General features: G+C 35.3%; 5 protein-coding genes across 8 annotated transcripts; 2 read left to right on the top strand and 3 right to left on the bottom strand.

Annotated features, from left to right (window-relative positions):
- Positions 1 to 2,221: 2,221 nt before the first annotated feature.
- Positions 2,222 to 10,479, bottom strand: LOC6640423 (14-3-3 protein zeta). Of its 3 annotated transcripts, none has more exons than XM_015178720.3 (7): positions 10,438 to 10,479; positions 6,181 to 6,414; positions 5,955 to 6,068; positions 5,731 to 5,857; positions 4,850 to 4,973; positions 4,546 to 4,709; positions 2,222 to 3,442 (listed from the first exon to the last, which is right to left on the bottom strand). In XM_015178720.3, exons 2-7 carry the CDS (start codon positions 6,240 to 6,242, stop codon positions 3,287 to 3,289), a joined length of 747 nt encoding a protein of 248 aa, XP_015034206.1. In that variant the 5' UTR covers positions 6,243 to 6,414; positions 10,438 to 10,479; the 3' UTR covers positions 2,222 to 3,286. The 3 variants fall into 3 exon arrangements, with proteins under 3 accessions (XP_015034206.1, XP_002063257.1, XP_023037738.1); XM_002063221.4 differs by lacking the exon at positions 10,438 to 10,479 and adding an exon at positions 8,681 to 8,745; XM_023181970.2 differs by lacking the exons at positions 4,546 to 4,709; positions 10,438 to 10,479 and adding exons at positions 4,144 to 4,307; positions 8,681 to 8,748 and having other exon boundaries at positions 3,176 to 3,442.
- A 270-nt stretch (positions 10,480 to 10,749) lies between these two features.
- Positions 10,750 to 11,776, top strand: LOC6640349 (mRNA turnover protein 4 homolog). Its single transcript, XM_002063222.4, has 3 exons — positions 10,750 to 10,875; positions 10,934 to 11,181; positions 11,243 to 11,776. The coding sequence occupies exons 1-3, from the start codon at positions 10,848 to 10,850 to the stop codon at positions 11,717 to 11,719; spliced, it is 753 nt and encodes a 250-aa protein (XP_002063258.1). The 5' UTR covers positions 10,750 to 10,847; the 3' UTR covers positions 11,720 to 11,776.
- Positions 11,758 to 12,822, bottom strand: LOC6640350 (SAGA-associated factor 29). The gene is made up of 2 exons (XM_002063223.3): positions 12,466 to 12,822; positions 11,758 to 12,408 (listed from the first exon to the last, which is right to left on the bottom strand). Exons 1-2 carry the CDS (start codon positions 12,728 to 12,730, stop codon positions 11,798 to 11,800), a joined length of 876 nt encoding a protein of 291 aa, XP_002063259.1. The 5' UTR covers positions 12,731 to 12,822; the 3' UTR covers positions 11,758 to 11,797.
- A 252-nt stretch (positions 12,823 to 13,074) lies between these two features.
- LOC6640351 (protein rigor mortis) lies at positions 13,075 to 20,133 on the top strand. Of its 2 annotated transcripts, none has more exons than XM_023182111.2 (10): positions 13,075 to 13,166; positions 13,227 to 14,796; positions 14,865 to 15,177; positions 15,235 to 15,397; positions 15,466 to 15,619; positions 17,674 to 18,488; positions 18,563 to 18,728; positions 18,793 to 18,943; positions 19,008 to 19,265; positions 19,333 to 20,133. In XM_023182111.2, exons 2-10 carry the CDS (start codon positions 13,236 to 13,238, stop codon positions 19,508 to 19,510), a joined length of 3,759 nt encoding a protein of 1,252 aa, XP_023037879.1. In that variant the 5' UTR covers positions 13,075 to 13,166; positions 13,227 to 13,235; the 3' UTR covers positions 19,511 to 20,133. The 2 variants fall into 2 exon arrangements, with proteins under 2 accessions (XP_023037879.1, XP_023037878.1); XM_023182110.2 differs by having other exon boundaries at positions 13,223 to 14,796.
- LOC6640352 (cilia- and flagella-associated protein 206) lies at positions 15,403 to 17,622 on the bottom strand. The gene is made up of 3 exons (XM_002063225.4): positions 16,863 to 17,622; positions 16,442 to 16,791; positions 15,403 to 16,380 (listed from the first exon to the last, which is right to left on the bottom strand). The coding sequence occupies exons 1-3, from the start codon at positions 17,500 to 17,502 to the stop codon at positions 15,637 to 15,639; spliced, it is 1,734 nt and encodes a 577-aa protein (XP_002063261.1). The 5' UTR covers positions 17,503 to 17,622; the 3' UTR covers positions 15,403 to 15,636.
- Positions 20,134 to 20,834: the final 701 nt, after the last annotated feature.

The raw sequence follows: 20,834 nt of genomic DNA, 5'->3' as shown, positions 1-20,834 counted from the left end.
ACATATGTACGCACTTCAAATTTAAACAGAACCCGATTTGATCCTGTTGCAAGATGCTCTTAATTAAGATTAAAGTTCTTGACAAAACGAAAAATTTTATGTTGTAGAATATTCAATATGCTCCAAAGGCTGTTTCACTATATAATTTACTCCAAACGTTGGTAGTTTGTTCCATTTGTATAGAATAATATTTGGATGTATAGAAGTAAACCTTACGTTTTTTTCTGAAATCCTGCAACTGCTTCTTAAGTTCCTTCAATTGATAATAACTGTCAAACTGTTTACCTTTTACCGTATCCTTCGGGGTTGTTTACCTTGCCTTAGGTAGAATAAATATTAATACTTCACTTTGTGTTGTTTTTTATTTTAGTTTTATTTATTTTTTTTGTTTTGGTTTTTCATAATTAAGAAACTGTAATTTCAATAAACTTAAATGGTTTTCTTTTTCCACTCATACACATCAATCTTTGCCTCTATTATAATATGCATACAATTTATGTCTATATCCTTTTTTTTTGGTTTTATCTTCATTCATTTTATGTATTGCAAATTTCCGTTTTCTGTTATATGACCTTTTACTTTTTACTTGACTTAGCGTTGCGGCAAAAAAGTTGTTATTATTATTATTATATCATTCACATTAATAATTTGTTTTTTTTTTAGCATAAATTCAATTGCGAAAATATACAGTTACTCGTTTTTATACACACATATATATCATATATATATATATAAAGGGTATATTCTTTATATATATTATATATATTTGCTGAATTTTTTCCTGTTTTTTTTTTTTTGTTATTTTTCTTTTTTGGACAATTAGTTTTTTTTAATACACATGCATAGATTTTTTTTTGTTGGTTTTTAGTTTTGTATTTAAAATGAAAAATTCGAGTAGATGCATTTTTTTTATGTTTTGTTTTGTTTTGTTCTTTTGATTAGTATCATTTTTGTTTCTTATTCTCTTTTGTTTGTATGTTTTGGTTTTGTTGTTTTATATGAAGAAGCTAGCATATAACAATTTTGAAGATTAGGAACAAAAACATTTTCGAAGAGAACTCAGAGATAGTTACTAGAAAATTGAAAGAATTGGAAAAAAAACGTATGTAAAGAAAGCCAATCCCTATGGCTGTTCACATTTTCGTAGAAGTAATAGAAAAAAAAAAACAATTTGATTTCAAACATTTTGAGCCATACACACAATAAAACTCGTGTTCCTGCTCTCATGATCGGGCTCTCTTTAAAAGCTCTTGCCTAGTTAGTTTTAGTTTAAGTTTAGTATGTATTAAACACACACATATTCAAGGTGTCCTTTCTGCTATCTATTAAAACCAACAAAACGCAAATTGACAAATCAAGAAGACTCATGATCAATTGATTGTATGATGTATGTGTTTGTATAGTATGTATTAGATTTAAGCATTTTGATAATAACTTTTCATAGAGTTACATGAGTACGATGTTTTTTTCATAAATTTTTTATATATTATTTAATAGCAAAGTCGTATAGACAAAACAGAGATTACATATATTAAGACCTAACATTCTCATCTCTGTTTAGACTCTTGTAATCCTTACTTCATAATAAAGAATTGTAATACTCCAAGCATCGAGGCGATGAGAGTCAATAATATTTGTTCTATCCTTTTAATCGTTCAAACTTTCTACTATATATCTTTGCTATTATCAAAGACAATTCTGGACAATCGATCTTCTACTACACATTTGGCAATGTTACAATAATTTGTTTTTAAAGTTTGTTTAAGTTTAAAACATTCATAGTTATGCCCAATTGTTAGATCGTTTAATGCATTAGCTTAGAATTAAGGATAGACAGAATATTTTTGTTTGTCATTTGGCCATTATATATATGTATAATCTCTTGATTATGCTATACTCTTTGATTTATTAATAGCAAAGAAAATAAAATCTTGTAACTTTTATGTTTGTTTAGTTTATGTAAGACATGTATAAAAAATAGCACGAACAATATTATTATATATTTTTGTTTTTGTTTTTTTATAACAGATATTAATCCATATATCCATATATATATATATATATATACATATGTATATATGGTAACAAACCATTTATTTATTTTTGCTTTCAATTTTTTTTTGTTTCTTTGTTCTTATCTGAATGTTTCTGTCTGGCTGGTGAGTGTAACCAAAAAAAAAATCTAATGGGAGCGGGTTGGGTGGATAAAAGAAATTTGAAATAAAATTTTAGGTTTTTGGTTTTATTTGTTTTTAGAAAAAGAATTACAAATAATACATAAGAGTTGTTGTTGTTGTTGGTTGGTTTTCTTTTGGTTCGCTTGATTTATCAGATGGTTCCAGCCGCTGCTTCTGCTGCTCTCAAAAGGAAACGAACGAAAACAGAGAAGGAGGAGGAGGATGACGACTGATGACTGCACCTTTTTTTTTTTGTTTCTTGTTTTTGGACACACCTTCTGGGCATTTATCTCCAATTGAATTAAAAATTAAATTTTTCATTTCTTAAATAAATAAAATGTTCATGTTTTGTGTTGTTGTGGTTAATATTTGCAGTTGTTCTTCTTTTGACATTGACATTGATTGATGGATTTGATTTTTGCATTTGGTTTTTGATGGATTCGGGCCTAAACATTGGAATATTTAGTGATTTAACTAAGCAAACAAAATTCACTCATCTCTCATTGTTCTTCTGCCTGGTTGGTTGTTGTTGTTGTTGCTTTTGTTAGCAGCTTTAAGTTTCTCTTTTTTGTTTTCTTCTCAAATACAGAATATTTATAGCATGGATTTATATACTTTTATATATATATATATAATTTCATTAGAGAATAGTTTCTCCCTTCATAGCAAAAAGGAAGTTTTCTTTCGCAAATGGCATAGGTAGAATTACAAATGACTGACTTTGACTTTGCAGCTGAACCAACAACTGACTTGTGGTTTTGCTTTCTTTTTTAATTACAATTATTTAGCCTCCTCTCCTTTCATATGCCATTTCATATTTATTTAAATATAAATATTCCTTTAGACGCCATTCTTTATTTGTTTTAAAAATCCTTCTTCTCTGCTGTGTGAATCCTCTTCTGTAGATGTTGTTGTTGTTGTTGCTGTTGTTCTTCTTCTTTGTTGTTGTTGTTGTATTATCGACTTGAAAAGTTTCTTTCTTTTGTTTTATATCATAATTTGTTTGTTTTCTTGTATTACTGAATAATATTTGCATAGTCAAAAAGGAAACATTTTTTGTTTTTCTTGTTGGTTTTTTTGTTGTGGTTTTTTTTTCTTTAGTTGTTTGGTTAGTTGTCACCGCCCTCCTGTGGTTCATCACCATCACCCTGGGTATCGGAGGTCCAAAGAGTCAGGTTATCCCTCAACAATTGCATAATCAGTGTTGAGTCTTTGTATGAATCTTCATTCAGTGTGTCCAGCTCGGCTATCGCATCATCGAATGCCTAAATTGGGGAAATTTAAAACATAAATACAAAATATTTAGTAAATTTTCATAGTTTTTCTCATAGTGAAAAGTAAAAGAAATGGTAAATTTGTTGGCAAGCATTTTTCAATTTTCGTTTTTTAAACATCAAACACATTGGCTGGGTTTTAGTATTAAAAAGTTGGCGGCGCTTAGGTCTTAAGTCTGAAATAGTTACGATAAGCTTATTATTAGCGGAATTTTATCTTATTTAAACTGGTTTTTAAGCACAAACTGGAGGAATTTGCTGTCCGTCATATTTAAATTGTTTTTAAATGGTAGTTGAATACGAAAAGTGTATTTTACATGAATTTTTATAAACTTAATTTAATATCTACAACTTACAGTAACTGTGAAACTTGTTTTTAAAGTCAATATCAAGTAATTGGTTAATTCATTTCATCGAGTTGATTTCTATTAACTCCAAAAAATGTTGTTCTTAACGGATATTTCACCAGCAAGGTAGATACATTAAACATTTATGTGGTACTCATGCGGATTAAATAGAAAGAAAGAAAGCATTCAGCGAGTTTTCAGGTTTTTTAGTAGTTGAGGCTGTGGGGCAACATCTAAGTACATATTAGTTAATCGTATCATTACAAGAACAAACAAGAATATCGAACAATAGAAAAATATATAATATATATATATATATTGTTTGTAAAACAAATCAACTTGAACCTGTTTAGCTAAGTGACAAGCCCTCGCTGGTGAATTGATTATTTCGTAATAGAAGACGGAAAAGTTGAGTGCTAGACCTAATCTGATTGGATGCGTTGGCTGCATTTTCGTTTTAGCAATATCAAATGCCTCTTGATAGGCTTTTTTCGAATCCTCAACGACGGCTTAATAAGTAGTCAAAAACAAAACAAAACAAAAAAAATTATATATATATATATATGTGTCAATAAAATTAAACGTAAATTAATAGAGAAACAGAAATTTCTTATACAATTAGTGTGTGAAAACAAAAAAGAGAGAATGTGTTGTAGTTATAGAGACTTAGATTTCTAAAACATTATTACTGCTGCTGCTTGCCATACAATTTGCCATTTCTTTATATAATGCTTGTTTGTTATTAACCTGTTTAGCCAATTGGCAAGCTTTATCTGGAGAGTTTAAGATCTCATAATAGAAGACAGAGAAATTAAGTGCCAGACCCAAACGAATGGGATGTGTTGGCTGCATTTTACCCTTGCTTATGTCAAATGCATCCTGGTAAGCGGTTTGCGAGTCATCAACAACGGCTAAATTGAAACGATTGATGGATAGGTTTTTTTTGTTTTGATTGTAGGTTTTTGTTTATGTATTTTTTTTTGGTTATAGGTAAAGGCAAATGGCAAGTGATATATATATATAAAATATTCTCTCATTTGGTAATACTTACTGTTGCGTGCATCTCCTGTGGCAACCTCAGCTAAATACCTGTAATAATCACCCTTCATCTTAAGATAGAAGACCTTGCTCTCTGGATTGCTGGCTTTTGGAATAAGGTATTTGTCCAGGAGACCCTATAAATAATGGTAAAAGAAAAAATAAAATTAGTAACCAATTATAATACAATACAATTTAAATTTCAAATCAAGGCCAAAAATCTTGCTCCATACTATAGAATGAGTCGATTTGTTTCGCTTGTTCTATAATTGACATTATTCTATTTGTACTCTTTTTAGGTAATTAGGTTATCGGGCCCAGTTTTTATCACACATGAATGGCATAGTTCAAAGGCATGGTCGGAAAGGCAGGCACCCCAACAACCCATTTTAATTATCGATTAACTGGCCCTTTATTTTATTATTTATAAAACAGATGAGCGAGCGCGCACCCATTAAAGACCTCGAATTACTTATAGACCAACGGATTTTAAATTGTGCTAAAGTATTTACTAAAACCCCATAGACTTTCTTTACAACACAAATTGTGGTTGTATATATGTGTATGTATAATGTATGGAGCTAAACTGACTTGTTACCAATGGAAAATTTCATTTTAAAAATAGATTTATTGATTAGAACAACACAGCAGCAAAAGTAGCAGCACCAGCCCAACAAACACAAGAACTCAACTTTTGAAGAGTTTATGTATTATATTGTCCAGGCCAACTCTCAAGCATAAAATAAGTATAGTAATTACCCACCCTAAATAAATCATAGACTTGTCCGGGTCTGCGCAAGACCCAAAATTATTATATGTATGATTTTTCAACGTTTCAAAACTTTTCTTTGGCTCCCTTTCTCTCCCCCCACATTTACATTTCATTGTACTTACCAAAACTTCATAGCAGATTTCCCTAAGCTCCTTTTCTACTCGCTCTCTGTACTCGCGGGCGAGCTGTTGTTTACGGGCGGAGGCTTCAGTTTTCTGCTCAATGGAGGAAATGACGCGCCATGATGACCTGTTGTTGTTGTTGTTCCATTAAAAAAATTCGTATAAACAAATTGATATGACTTATATGAATGATTTAAAAGGCGCGAAGGGAGGTGGGTACTTACCGGCGTGCACCAACCACATTTTTGTAGGCAACCGAGAGCAGATTTCTTTCTTCATTTGATAGCTCAACGCCTGTCTCTGTGACTGATTTCATAGCCTGGGCCATGTCATCGTAGCTATATATACATTAGCAGGTGGAAAAAAGGGAGAGAGATGGAGAGAGAGAGAGAAGAACAAGTTGATTATGTATATGTAAATGGATGAACCTTTTGCTTTCTGTTTGCTTACCGTTCTGATTGCTCGGCCAATTTTGCCTTCTGGACCAGTTCTTCCTTATCAACTGTCGACATTTTTGCTGTTGTTTTTTTAGTTACTTGACCAAACTAATATATGAATCTATTTGTAGAGGTGTAGGTTTTTGTCTGTGTCTGTGTCGGTCGGTGTTCGTTCCCCAGAGGAAAATCAATTTACAAAAACAACAGAGAGAGGAGGTAAACCGCACAGTTTGGATTAAGCCGCTTTCTGTAAATATACAATGTAAGGGGAGGAAAATGGTTTTTTAATTAAGATTATTGTGTCAAAAAGGTCAACGATGCAACAGGCAGACTTATATGTACATATGTCGGTACATATTATCGATTTGAAAAAAAAAATTAAATTTTTATATCGAAAACTTCAACCTTGCAGATGGTCGATAAAATAAAAACAAATTCTACGTACAGTTTTGCGGTAGATGTCGAGGAGGAGGAGAAAGAGAAGAAAGAAGGGGAGCGATATGATAAAAATAAACCATGAATAAAAAAGAAAAGTGTATTTTTCGAGTGGAAAGGCGCGCCTGCCTCCCTGCCTGATCTCTTAGCCTTCTCATCCTCCGCTACCCCCCTTGTGTGTAATGAAGTAAGCATGGACACATATGTATGTATATACAACACATACATACATATGTATGTGTGAGCCAAAGATAGATATTTATGTGGGAGTGTGAAGCGTACGAGTGAGATGACCAAATGAATCTTAACGGGTTTTCAATAACTTCTACGCACAGTCTCCAGAACTTCTTTAGCGATACAAAAAATAATTAGATGCGAAACACTTTTAGTAAGAGAGATGAATTATCAATGTGGGCACTACATATTTGAGTAATTACTGAAAGGCGTCTCGTTTTTAGGTCAATTGACAAAAAACCAAAACTAAACGAAGCGTAACATAACCTAGGCCCAGTGTAGTATAACTACAGCCCCCCTTCATCCTTCTCTCTCTCACAAACGCTCTATCATTCCAACTCTACACACAGGCGCACATACACCGTATATTGGGCTGGTAGATAACGGAAAAAATTAAATTCGAAACCGTTTGTAGAATTTCTATGCGTTCTGCGTTCTGATGTGATGACGGCAGACATTCGTCGAAACGGCTCCCCTTCTTTCTCTCTCGCTCTCTCTCTCATGTACCCAAAGAGAGTGCATATACACATGTATAATATATGTATGTATGTATATACATATATGGAATTGTAAATCTACCACACCGGGTCGTTCCTATACTGCGAAAATTCACCATACCGGCCCCATGAGCCGTACAAATGATTATGATTTGTGGGCCACAGCATGCGCAGTAGTCAAACTCAAAGAAGGAAAACCAATTCACTACCACCCACCCCCTCGTTTTCACCAAAGAAAGGCAAAATTCCGATACACCTTGCCGAGAGTAAAAGCCAAGATTTGGGTGGTGAATGTGGGGAATGGGAGAGAGAGAGAGAGCGAGGGGGCTTATAAAACGCGTCACTGTGTGTGTGTGTGTATAAATATAATCCCCTATTCTTCTCAATGCAAGAGTGAGATAGAGCGAGTGAGAGAGAACGTGTGGGAAGAACTAACTCAATCAGACAGATGGGAAGTGAGCGGGAGCATAGTGGGGACCAAAAAAAATTTATCTACCACACATTCAGACTATGTTGAGTTCAGAACACACGTAACCGCGTGTCCCCCTAGTAAATGTACAAATGTATGACTACTGCACGCGTACGTGTGTGTATGTGTATATGCGGTGCGCCTATATATGTATTCCCAATTCCCACATACATTCATACCATACATTATAGTATAAAGGTGGTGAATTTCCAAAAATCCAATAAAACTATATTTTCAATTATATATATAAATGACCGCTTTGAAGCAATGTTATTGGTTAACACCCCATTTAATAATCCGGCTTATTGAAACGGAAAAAACAGTTGACAACCATTCAAAATCATAAGTTCTTTTCGTTTCGGCCATGCTATTGCCGCCGCCGCCTACAATTTAGCCGAGAACTGAAACCGACGGACATCTATAAAAAAGAAAAAACGAATCTCACCGTATCACACACACACACACACACACTCATTGACTCACACACTCTCACACGTTTACATATACGCAGAGCAAAAAATACCCATACTCATGCAAGGCGGGCATATTTTTGCACAAATTCACAGTTCGTCTTTTTGCGTAGTATTTTTATCGATCGCTGCTTATGGCAGAAGAAGAGCAGAATACTCAATTTTTTTTTTGCGGCACCTTTCGGTTTTTAATATAATTTTGTACATGTCATAACTTTTCACATAATTTCAATTCGATTTGCAATTATTTTCTTTTTGTTGTAATACACGTGTTCCTTGCAGAAAAAAATTGTTTTACAATTTTTTTTTCACACCTATGCAGCAGCTACATACTTAGATAGGTAGGCGTGTATATGTGTGTGCGCGCACACAGATACTTTTTTCTTCGCCCCACACAAAATTACTTACATTCGGTATCTTTACTTAGAAACGACACGACACTACCAACGAACGAAAGATGAACGACTAAAAAAAATTTTTTTGAATCTCACAAATGTTCGATATCTCCTTGTGAACAAGTGTTGCTTAGTTCGCTTTTTTCCCGTCAAATCTAGCTTTCATCGACAGCAGCAAGTTGCGCAGACAAAATTTAAGAAAAACATTTACTTAAGTGATGTTTTTACCGAAATCCAGTTAGGTGCTAATATTTGAAATGCTTTGTGAAAACTAATCTCTTTTTCAGTAAAAACACAAAATATTTGAAGTTGCTTTTGGGGAGCAGGCCTCAAAACAACGGCAGTCAACAACAAATGCTTCGAAAGTTTTTTTTATTACCAATTGGTAATAATTGGTAACCAATTGGTAATTGGTAATTGGTAAATGGTAATTTAAAAGATAAATTTAAAAACTATTTTGAAATAGTAAGGCTAATGATTAAGATCAAAACTACCCTGTTTTTAGATTTCCATTTCCCAAAAAACAGTCAAATGTAGCTTTTTTTTTTGCTTATCAAAAGTTGGCATCACTGTCATGAACCTTCATGCGCATGTTCGAAATGTATCGATAACGATAGTTAGGTGGAAATGAACAGCACTTGTTGCCAGGTGTGTCAGCTCTGCTACTGCAGTTCGTTAACTTTCAAATAATTTATATGAAAGCTCAATGCCTTATGCTTATCAGCAGCAACTGAGAAGAAGTAAAAAAACAAGTTAATGACTAACTGAAGCAAATCTGTAAATGTCAGCACGTGATATTTATGAAATTAGTCTATTTACACGTTCCTTCCAACTACATTTATTTACTCAAATATGACGCATCAAATACTTGTTGTTCGTCAATTGTGCGCAATTGCCGTTTTAATTGAGTAATTTGAATGTGCCGCCATAAAGACACACAAACACACACACACACAGAGCCAAACAACAAACTACTATGTGTATACAATTCTTAAATTTGGAATATATGACGCATACAAAGAAGGCCACACAGTAAGGGAGAGCTGGGAAAATTTAAATTCCAACGGTCTTTTCATTGTTATTTCCACAACCTGTTGAGAAAACCTTTATCTCCGCACCCTAGAGATTACGTCCATTTCCCAACTATGTATGTGGACAGGTTGAACTGCTCTAATCAGTAAATTGTGCGATAAGCGAATCACTAAATTGCTTAAATATACAATTGTTAATTCCATTTAATTTTGCTGTGACATTGGATTTTTTTTTTAAATGCAACAGTCACTATTGCTCATCTCGCAATAATGCGTATATATGGTCATCTTAGTATTGACCAATTTATTGAATTAATCATTGTACCAATAATTTTAGTAAGAGTATACGAATTACGTCATCATCGGCGTCCCACACAATCACTTAAACCATATGTGGGAATGAATTTCCTTGGCACATCTCTTACACACACACACACATACACACACACACATAGAATTTCCCTTAAGAATTGTCCATATTTGAAATATTTCACAGACATGTGCAGAAATCAATAATTATTTATGTACATTTGTTTAATTTACATTGAAGTAAGAAAAATGCCGAAGCTCTGCAATATGGCGGCTTGCAGCCCCAAATTTTACTCACTGCGATGATTCTACTTAAAGTACTTTTACTTGGGCAATTATCAATACCATTAATCAGTTAAGCACATAAATACTACTTGCTTACACTTCAACACTTAGCTAATTAATTAAATTACACATTAATTAAATTCACCTTTTTCCGTTTTTCTGTGAATAACACCGTGGCAACACTAAAATTTTTACAAGTGCTGCCAGACGTTTAGGCGGCAACATGCAGCTCCAATAATGAGCTTACGGCCAGAAATGTTTACACGCTAAAATGTGGTTAATGAATTAATATTGAAACAGAAATTGATTTAATTAAATACGTTATATTAGGCTTGAAGTTTGGAGCGCAAGATTTCTCCGATTTTATAGAACTTGCATTTAAAACTAGCTAGTTTTTCTTGGCATACAATGACGCAGAACTGTCCAGAATGGAAAATAACTATCGATGCGTATTTTACTTTTATTGTCCATCTCTAAGCGGTCGCACGTGTTTACCAGAGAATTCGAATTTACTAGGGAGAATTTTGGATTTTTTGAAAATAAAAATAAATAGCAATGCCACGCTCCAAACGCGATAAGAAAGGTGAGAATATAAAATTATTTTGTAATCTAAAATATTTGCTAATATCTTCCATATTTAGTCTCTTTGACCAAGACAGATCGTAAAGGATTGGCTTGGAAACAGAGGATCATTGATGACATACGTTTCTGTGTGGAAAAGTACCCTAATATCTTTGTGTTTCAAGTGCAAAATATGAGAAATAACTTGTTGAAAGACTTGAGACAAGAATGGAAGAAAAATTCGCGTTTTATATTTGGCAAAAATCGCATAATGCAAATCGGTCTAGGCCGGACAAAGGCGGAGGAAACAGAAACTGATCTTCATAAGGTGAGAACGAACATAATACTCAAAACTAGTTATTTCTTAACATGAAATTTAATGTTTTTAGCTCTCAAAGCGGCTCACCGGACAAGTCGGTCTCCTTTTCACAGAGAAAACCAAGAAGGAGGTATTGGAGTGGGCAGAAAACTATTGGGCTGTGGAATATGCGCGAAGTGGTTTTGTAGCCACCAAGACAGTTACTTTACCAGCAGGTCCCCTGGAGGAATTCACCCACTCAATGGAGCCACATTTGCGATCATTGGGTTTGCCCACAAAACTGGAAAAGGGCGTGGTTACCATATACAGTGACTACACAGTATGTGAAGAAGGCAAAGTGTTAACTCCTGAGCAGGCTAGGATCTTAAAATTATTGGGAGATCCAATGGCTAAGTTCCGTTTGACTATGAAATGCTCTTGGACAAAGAAAGACGGCTTTGAGTTGCATGTTGAGGATTCCGTTGACGATAATCAAAGCGACAGCGCCATGGAAGAAGAGCCAGAGGACGATGATGAAAAGGAGGAAATGGAGGGTGATGACGAGTAGCTTAAGATTAGCTTGTAAATTTAACATAAAAACCAAAATATAGTTGAATATATTTTATTCAGAGATTTCTTATGTTTTCTAAGCGGATGATAAATTGCCACTACCACTGCCTCCACCGCCACCACCTTTTTTAGTGGGCCTATATGCTATAACATAGCGTTGTGCCACAGGCAGAGGTTCCGCATATCCATTCATATATGATGAATCCTCAAACAGCACTTCATAATCTTCGGTAGCTGTCTGGGGCAAGCGATGCACGATTGCCTTGTAAAAACATGTGGTCTGCGGATATAGTGCCATAACAACAGTGTCCTTGGGAAAGAGAGCATGTCCGTCTGTCTCGGGATTGGCCCGCATCAATGGCAAAGGTATTACTTTTCGTTTGCTCAGCACATGCCTATCTTTTTGCTCCTCATCAATGTCTATCACATCGTATTTGTTCTGTCGGTGTAAAAATTGAACAACCTCTGCTAAAATCCAATTTTCCTCCTCGTCAATTCCCTTGGCAAGGGCAGCCACATTATCACCCACTTTGGAAATATAATTGGATTCTGCAGGTATAGCTCCACACAGTGCTGGAGCCCTTTCATTAGGTCTGCTCACAAAAAGAGGCAATGTCTGTGCTGATAATTGTACCATTTTCATTAGTGCTCCACGTCGGATTGCTTCCTTGTTGCCAGCATTGCGAGCTAAAATTACATGCGTTTACATTGCTTTCTTAAATGTTTCGTTTAATGTATGCTTACCTTGTATTCTTCTTTCGTTACGTATGTTTCGGATGTCATTTATTTTAGCCAAAGCTGATCTAATCGTCGCCTCCTCTTGAGTTGCATCCACCATGCTAGCCTTTAATAAGGTTTTCAGCTTAGGATTTGTGACTTGCGATCGAACTAAATTTGATATAGAATTTTCCGCCCGTCGCCGCTCTTCGTCGACTTTGTGTATATGATGTTGAATATCTTTCAGTCGATCCTGAATCTGTTGAGCTGCACTCTCTGCTGTTAAAGGCATTGTTAAAAACACAAATTTTAACAAAATATAATAAAATTATTGTTTGGCTTGGGCAATGTAATTGTGATGACAATGGAGTGTACTGTTTCTATCAGGGCTAGAGCATCATGAATAGTCAAAGTTATCGATAGATTTTTTTTCTGTTTTTTTTTTTCGTCGTTTATTATTGTCGTAATGGTAATGTTGGTATATGGTAATGTTAATACTTAGAAAATTAAATGTAATTTTTTTTTTTTATTCTAGTAATTGTAAGGTATTTAAACAATTTAAAAATGTTAAACAATACTTTCAACTATCGATAACAAAAGCTGTTGTCAATACTATGTCAAGAGTTCTCCATCTCTAACTCCTACCGGCCCAGTTGAAATAAAATATTTGAGAGAAACGATTTAAAAAGTTAAAAGGCGAGGCGACTTCTAGTCGCAGAGTTTAATAGGTAAGTTCTTACTTAGTAGACGCAATGCAATGAAGACAAAAAAATAATATTTAAAGGTAGAATACGGAAATGGACGTTGGAGCTAAGATGACCGCTACCCAAAAAATGTACCGCAATGTGCCAACACCGGCAATGCCTCTTGGCCTGGCAGTGAGCACACCCGATGGCGGTTTCCTTTATGCCGGCAACCGATGCATAAATTTTATAGCAAAACCTCCCGGTCCGTGCCAGGTTAAGACGATGTCGACACGTATAAATGTCAATGCTCTGGATGTCAGTCCATTGTGGGGTAAACCAAATGAGAAGTCAAAACCATTTGCAATTTTGGCAGAAGACCTGAGTGTTCAGGTATGGGATTGTGAACTAGGCGAAGCCGTGTCTGGTCACAAGGCCCACCAGCATCAGCAGGAGTCGGCACGAAATGTGAGATCTTATGGCAACCACGTGAAGATTGTATTAATGGGTTATCTATCGAATGGTAACATTTTGTCTGTCGATGCCAATGATTTGGTCATTTACTGTGTGGCATCTAATACGTACTGTCGCAGGCCGAATTTTATTTCGCCCAAAAATCATTCGGTTAACCTTTTGAAATGCTCGCCCTACAGTGAGCATGTTTTTGCCCTTGGAACGGTTATGGGTAATATTTTGGTTTGTGATCTTCGCAAGATGACCATTTTGCACAAGTTCCACGGCCATAAGTCAAAGATATGTGGTTTGGCGTGGCGTGAAATTAAACAGGATCAGCGTGAAAAAGATAATAAAATTGGTCAGTTAGCTCATCAGGTAGAGCAATGGCGTAGCCGCAATGGACAGAATGTTGACAAAGCTCCTTCTGTCAAGACTTTGGCGGCCGAGGAACCTTCCAATGGACAGAAAAGCGAAAAAGCCTCGCCTTCATTATTAGTGAAGGCCAATGCAATCGAGGATGCATCCGAAGCCTTTGATATTTATAATTTTGATCATCTTAAGGATGAGTTTGGAGCTCCATCGGATAAAAGCTCGACAAAATCTTCAGAGGATGTGAACGAGTTTGTTGGAATAGAGAAGCCAGCCGATGATAAATCTAAATTTGACTTCATGGAGGCCTGCAAGAGCATGAAAGATGATCTCAATGCTCTGAAACTGGGTGATGAGGTGTCTGACAAGGTTGAAGTGACTTTGCAGGATTGTCAAGAAGCTAAACTAACGGCTGGTTCTCCACCTCGGAGCGATGACGAAGACTATGATGATAGCATATCGGGAACTTTGAAGGATGGATGTGACTCCTCAGAAGGCAGTATGGAGGTTATTCAATACAGCTCCTCTAGTGATGATGCTGTAATTGTGGATGGCGATGCCGCAAAACCAAAAAGGGAGGTTCTGCATCATATATACCATCAGGCCGAAATTCATGAGACTCCACCCGAGGCGGTGGAGCAGGATCAAGACCAAAAGTCGGCCACACAATCGAATGCCGCACAAATGATTCGCCAAGAGAGTTTTGACACTATATCGTCCATTTCGATAGCCTCGACCCAACAAACAGATATTCTGCTCGTCTCGATTGATGCAGATGAAATGATTATGGTTTCGAATTCCACCACAGGTGCCTTTTGTGGCAAAAGTTATACCAAAACAAAGGGATCAGGTAAGCTAGCCAGCTCAACGTTCTTTCAACGGCAATCTGTTTTCATTTGTTTTGTATTCCATTTCCAGGCAAGTTAACAAATGCTCAATGGCTAAATGATAATACCATTGTGACAATGGGTCGTAATCAATTGTTTTATTGGTCCTTGATCTATGATGAAAAACTACTTCGCTATAAAATTGCTAAAAGTCATGATTATATGTGTTACCAACGTGATATTACTGCCTTTTCGTGCTCTCCGATTAACGGACAGATTTGGATTTACATGAGTTCACGCACAATTGCAAATATAAATTCTGCAAATGGCCTAATAACTGATACCATTGGCACTGTAGCATTTGGTGTTCGAGCTTTAGCCGAATGTCCAGAAGATATGAATAAGTATGCTTATCCCCTCTACTTGATGTGTGGTGTATTAATTAATTATTTTAATTATAGAATTGCCCTAGGCTGTTCAGATAGACGTATAGCGTTTTTGGATGTATTTAAACTCTCCACGCGCAGCCTGGTCATTGATGTGGTTACTGCAACCAGTCCAATTTACTCTCTGGCCTGGAGTCCCAATTGTTTAAGTTTGGCCTTTGGCACTGGAGATGGTGTTGTAAGTAATTTGTCATACATCTATGCAATTTATTATTAATTGAAACTAAAAATTAAATCAAATTTCAGGTTGGCATCATCGATGTAGAACGTATGAGGATTAAGGAGCTATACCGTTCACCACATAAGAGCGAAATCTATGCACTAATATGGTCCAAAAATTATATTTACTTTGTGACAAATCGCTTATTCTGTTACATCGATATGGATAAGGCCAGACGTGGTAAGGCTAAATACTTTTCACATTTCTCGCCTTGGGCTATTAGCTTGATTCTGGGCATTACGTTGACCATAGTTGACCTTGGTTTGGGTATCGCGTGTCTGCTTCTTTCGTATATCAGCCAAATGTATTGTTTCTCTATGATAATCCCAAACATTCCATGTAACATTGATCCAATTGGGCACAGACAGATCATTGGTGACTACCATTTCGGTTTGGCCACAGAAATCTATTTGTTTGCTTGGCACCTCAACGAAATCGCTTAATTCTTGCCTCAATAGCTCTTCATCCAAATGAAATAGCAAAGCCAAATTGGCATTCTGAAATATGACTTTACGAAAGGCTTCAATAAATTGCTCAAAACGCAATTCAGCGTAACGTGCAAAACGATGATCCCGAAAACCAAATGATATATTCACATTCATGCAGAGTTTACGTTGTACATGGGCTGGCAAAATGAGGCCATTGGTTATAGTCAAAGTTAATGCACAGAATTCATTGATATCAGCACGAGCCAAATTGCAAAAATTTCCATCTGTTTGATGCATCTTAAGAGCAGCCATGCGCTCATCAAAGCTAACTACACTATCCGATTTAATGCGCTGTCTTATAGCCAGAATTTCCGCCACAGTGCTTTCAGCCAAAGATTTAATATCCATGGGAATCAAAGACTCTAAATGTTCACGCAATTTGTTTAGCTCGACAATGTGATTTAAAAAATTATTCAAATTGGTCCAAACTTGTGACAAATACACAAAGTGGGGCTAAAAGAAAACACAAAAATTAAACTAAATAGAATTACAGTTTCTCTTGAGGCAAACTTACAAATATTAATTCCGATTCAATGGCCGTACGCATGGACAGAGTATCATTAATTTTCGCTATCACACATTGATAACGTTTCTGTTCTACATTAACCAAATATTTTGTATTCTCATAGCTCAGATGTAAGGTATTGAGGCAACGATAAAACATGGCATACATCAAAGAGAACTGATTGAGTCGCTGTAAACGTTCAAGGGGCACACGATAGGATAATGTCATGTCGTTTGCATCAATTTTAATGTTCTCCTCTACTGCCATTTGGCAGAAGGAACGCATTTGGCTAGCTTGCTTAAGGGCAGTATGAAAAGCTTCCTCGGTATTGGTTTGAGCCATCTCAAGATCTTCTATAACTGAAAAAGGGTAAACAAGAGATAGTTTTATATTATAGTCAAGTCTTTCTCTCTCTCTCTTTCTCTCTTACCATATCTTACATTCTGCCTATCACCTTCTGGTGTATCATTATTAAATATAACAATACCACCAACTGTGGCAGCCAATCTCTTTAAATATTCCATACGATGATATTTCTTTTTCAACACATAATTCTGTAAATCGCTGCGACCTATAACGCTATTTAGTGCCTGGGCGGTTAGCTTCAGGAGAACATGATTTTTGGGTGAACCGAGATTGTAGCAGGCCACAATGAATACTTGCATTTTGGAAAACAATTGATCCAATTGTAATTTACTACAAGTCTCTGGATGTTGAAGTATATCTTCAATTAGAATATCCAATTCCTCTTGGAATTTCTCTTCATATTGCTCTTTTACATATTTCAAATCGATAGTTTTGCCCTTCTTCATGATCCATGACATTTTCATAATGGTCATTGTGGGATCCGTTGGATCCATATAATCTTTGATGATGCCGTCAATGAATCTATTTATCTCACAGGCGCGTGGCTTATTTAGGTCACATTTGAGAAGGCCACGTCGTAAGTCGCGAGCAAGTAAATGGACAACATAGGCAATGAACTCCTCTTCCACATCCAAGTCACGTTCTTCTTCGAAGCGACGCATTAGCCGCTGAGTTATATCAATTAGAGTCTTATGTCGCGGCATTATTTTACAGAACAGGAGAAATTGGACAACTACTTGAAATAACAATGAAAATTTATAATGTATACAATGCGTTTTTAAATAAAAATTGTTTACTTCAATTCCAAAGGTTGCCCTTGACAACAAAAATCAATACCTAATCAATTGTTCTCTCTTTTCTTTTTCTCGGAATAGAAGTCGAACATTTAAGTTATATCAACAAGCCGAGTTTTTTCAACATTTGTGAAGGATTCCTTCTTGTGGGCACAATTGATGGCTTCCTGGAACTATATAAACGTAAAGATTGCCCAGAATTGGGTTATACATTCAGTGGTCGAACGGCTTTGATGTCACGCTATATAACCGATATTGCCTGGAATCCCAAGGAGCCACAGCAATTCGCTGTTGTGGGCAATGATAGACCAATTTATGTTATGGAATTTTCCAAGTCGGAGCAGAATATAAGAAAATTGCATGCATTCCATGCCAGTGCACCAAAAGCTTCAGTAACTTCTCTTAAATGGAGTCATAGGCAAAGTCATGTTCTCGTAACCTTCCATATCGAGGGTAAGGTTTGTCTATGGAGCACCAAAGAGCCGGAAAAACCACCATTAACCATTAGCTATCATTGCCCCATGTGGGGTGGCATGTTTTTGCCGACAAGCGATAATGTTATCATGTGTTTTGGCAAGGCTATATCTTTGGAGTTGGTCAACATTGACGAGGCCAATGAGAAGAGAGTTATACAATCGAAATTCGATGCATTATCGAATGTTAAATGGGCAACCAAGTCTATAAATCAACCCATTATTCCAAATGCTTGTCTATCAGCAAAAGAGAAAAAGCGTCAGAATCGCGATAAAAAGAAGTCCGAAAAATTGGAAGCAGAAAAAGAGATTAACGAACTTAAGGATAAGGGAACACATGTCGAAGACATGATGACCAAGTTAAGCCTGGACTCGAAGCCTACAAAGCCTATAAATGATCAGCCGCCACCTAATGTTCTGGGTGTAAGTAGAAGATAATGTCTATAAAACATATCTACAAATTTTCTAATATATCTTTGTATTTTTCATACTTTTAGCATAGTCGCACTTGTCTCTATTTAGTTCAAAAGGAATTAAATCGTGATGCACTAGAGAAATTGTCCATTGTGCTTACTGAGGACTCAAGTAAAATTGATCAATCGGTTTTTATATCAAAATTATTTAGCACCAAAGTGGTAGCCAAGGATTTAGTAGTCTCAGAACGTGAGTAAAGTTATTAATTGAATTGAAATTTCAAATTATTTGATCTTTCTCTTTGTATTTATAGTGACCAACTTGAAGCAGACGAATAAAAAGGATATAGGTCCACTCTGTTTGGCCGTTTCAACATTTAAATTACGTGAGGAATTGGAACAACATATGGCCAATCAGACGCTCAATGAATGGCATCTATCTCTGGCTCCCAGTGTATCGTTTGTGTGAGTTTGCAATGACATTTGCATTAAACAGACAAAATATGTATATGGTTTTGTTTTTATATAGATTCTGGCAGGATTGTTGCCGTTCATATGCCAAGCAAATGGAGAATATGGGTTATATCCTACATGCTGCCACATATCTATTTGGCATTGGCCTACAAATGGAGGCAATTAATTTACTGGTGGAGCAGGAATATTACAAGGAAGCTCTGCTACATGCCCGCATCTGTTTGCCAGCCACTGATCCGATTATCAAAACTATTATCAATAAATGGTTAGAAAATTTGGAGAAATATGGCAACTATGCAGGTGCTGCTCTCATGTATGTTATTGAAAATGAAAACATTTATTGAGAAATTTGATTAATTTTTCCATTTCATTCTCCACAGCTGCGTTCTGGACAATGAAATGCTACGTGGCTATACATATCTACGCAAATATCACAACTGTACTCCTGAAATATCACGCCTAATGGAGGATATAAAGCGTATTGGTCAGCTAAATGGTGTCCTGGATGGCTGCCTTTTTACTGGGGATGCCAAAGAAGTTAATTCAACCGAAAATTAAATGCAGGCTAAAATCAAAGTATTAGAAACTTGAGCGAAGCAAAAGTGTTTTCCACCTTTTTTTAATTTCGTTTTCGACTACCTCATTAACAAAACAGAATTCATAATCATTGCCACCCATTTAATTTAACATATTGAAAACAATTTCTATATAATTTGATTGAAGCATGAAATGTACTTCTAATAATTTAAAAACCTTATGAATTAACCCGTTTAACCGTTAGGGATTTTCGGATTTTTATGTTTTTCAACTGAATGCCATATTATAAATAAGTATTCGAAAAGTAATCTTTTGTCATAGCATAAACTCTATATGAATTTATAAAAATCTGATTGAAAACAGAAAAAAAAAACAACAAAATAAACAAAAATCCGAAGCACAAATCTTAGTTAGATTGAAAACTTACAACAACAACAACAACAGAAAAAAGGCACCAATTGATTTCCCAATGAAATAAAGAAAAATAATACAATGTCATTAATTAGAACTGGAAAACAAAAATTATCTATACTCTAGCACAAATGAAAGTGCCTATTGATTTTGGAAAGAAGTTTGTCATCATTTATATAAAACTTTATTTGAGATTTAAATCTTTCGAATAATAATATTTGTATTACTGATAAGTGAAATTTATTATTGATTTTGAGATTGGCATCTATTGATTGATTGATTGATTGATTGAAATAAAAGACTAGAAAAATGCATTAAAATTGTTTACAAGAAAAGTGATTTGTTTTTAAAAGTACGTAAATCTTTGATTTTTTTATAAGAAAATAACTTTTTTATAATTTTTCGAATGCTTCCTGTATTAATACTGGATGGATGGAATTCAATTTTGCTTCTATATGGGTACAATTTATAATTGACATTAAATTTGACGTCTTATAACTAAGACTAATTTTCAATTTGTTGATAAATCAAATTACGCTGATCAGCTTAATTTGAAATAAGATACTTTTTGGACGATTTTGTATAAATCTATGACGCATAAAGGCAAATTGTGTGTTTAAAATTTGCTGAAGAGTATAGAAAAAAACTTCGATTCTAGTTGGACCCCTCTTTCCGCCTCTGTTATCAGACAAACAAAAGCCGTGTTTTTGTTATTGTTGTTTTTATTTGACCGTTAGGCCTCATTTTGGTTATATGCAAATTATATTTGAGCAGCAACAGCCACAGCCAAAACCGCAGCAACAGCATGAACATCTTCTCTCATCAGTTAGAAATTAAGTTTTAATTGTTGGAACAATAAAGTCCCAGAGAGCTGAACTTGCTACATCCCAAACAGCAGCAAGACTTAAGAAAAGAAACAAAACAACCCAGAGAA

Source organism: Drosophila willistoni (genome assembly GCF_018902025.1).
Source record: "Drosophila willistoni isolate 14030-0811.24 chromosome 2L unlocalized genomic scaffold, UCI_dwil_1.1 Seg196, whole genome shotgun sequence".
NCBI lineage: Eukaryota > Metazoa > Arthropoda > Insecta > Diptera > Drosophilidae > Drosophila > Drosophila willistoni.
Note: the sequence above shows the minus strand (reverse complement) of the source record. Positions and strands in the feature narration are given on the sequence as shown.

What these genes read in the sequence shown, in the direction of transcription:
- LOC6640423 (XM_015178720.3), bottom strand. Translation starts at nt 6,242, where the DNA reads ATGTCGACAGTTGATAAGGAAGAACTGGTCCAGAAGGCAAAATTGGCC. An exon ending in TTGGCCGAGCAATCAGAACG is followed by an intron (nt 6,069 to 6,180) that starts GTAAGCAAACAG and finishes ATGTATATATAG; the next exon opens with CTACGATGACATGGCCCAGG. An exon ending in CACAGGAGATGCACGCAACA is followed by an intron (nt 4,710 to 4,849) that starts GTAAGTATTACC and finishes GTTTCAATTTAG; the next exon opens with CCGTTGTTGATGACTCGCAA.
- LOC6640349 (XM_002063222.4), top strand. Translation starts at nt 10,848, where the DNA reads ATGCCACGCTCCAAACGCGATAAGAAAG. An exon ending in CTCCAAACGCGATAAGAAAG is followed by an intron (nt 10,876 to 10,933) that starts GTGAGAATATAA and finishes TTCCATATTTAG; the next exon opens with TCTCTTTGACCAAGACAGAT. An exon ending in CAGAAACTGATCTTCATAAG is followed by an intron (nt 11,182 to 11,242) that starts GTGAGAACGAAC and finishes TAATGTTTTTAG; the next exon opens with CTCTCAAAGCGGCTCACCGG.
- LOC6640350 (XM_002063223.3), bottom strand. Translation starts at nt 12,730, where the DNA reads ATGCCTTTAACAGCAGAGAGTGCAGCTCAACAGATTCAGGATCGACTG. An exon ending in TAACGAAAGAAGAATACAAG is followed by an intron (nt 12,409 to 12,465) that starts GTAAGCATACAT and finishes ATGTAATTTTAG; the next exon opens with CTCGCAATGCTGGCAACAAG.
- LOC6640351 (XM_023182111.2), top strand. Translation starts at nt 13,236, where the DNA reads ATGGACGTTGGAGCTAAGATGACCGCTACCCAAAAAATGTACCGCAAT. An exon ending in TACCAAAACAAAGGGATCAG is followed by an intron (nt 14,797 to 14,864) that starts GTAAGCTAGCCA and finishes TTCCATTTCCAG; the next exon opens with GCAAGTTAACAAATGCTCAA. An exon ending in GCTCCCAGTGTATCGTTTGT is followed by an intron (nt 18,944 to 19,007) that starts GTGAGTTTGCAA and finishes GTTTTTATATAG; the next exon opens with ATTCTGGCAGGATTGTTGCC.
- LOC6640352 (XM_002063225.4), bottom strand. Translation starts at nt 17,502, where the DNA reads ATGCCGCGACATAAGACTCTAATTGATATAACTCAGCGGCTAATGCGT. An exon ending in TAGGCAGAATGTAAGATATG is followed by an intron (nt 16,792 to 16,862) that starts GTAAGAGAGAAA and finishes ACCCTTTTTCAG; the next exon opens with TTATAGAAGATCTTGAGATG. An exon ending in TTGAATCGGAATTAATATTT is followed by an intron (nt 16,381 to 16,441) that starts GTAAGTTTGCCT and finishes GTTTTCTTTTAG; the next exon opens with CCCCACTTTGTGTATTTGTC.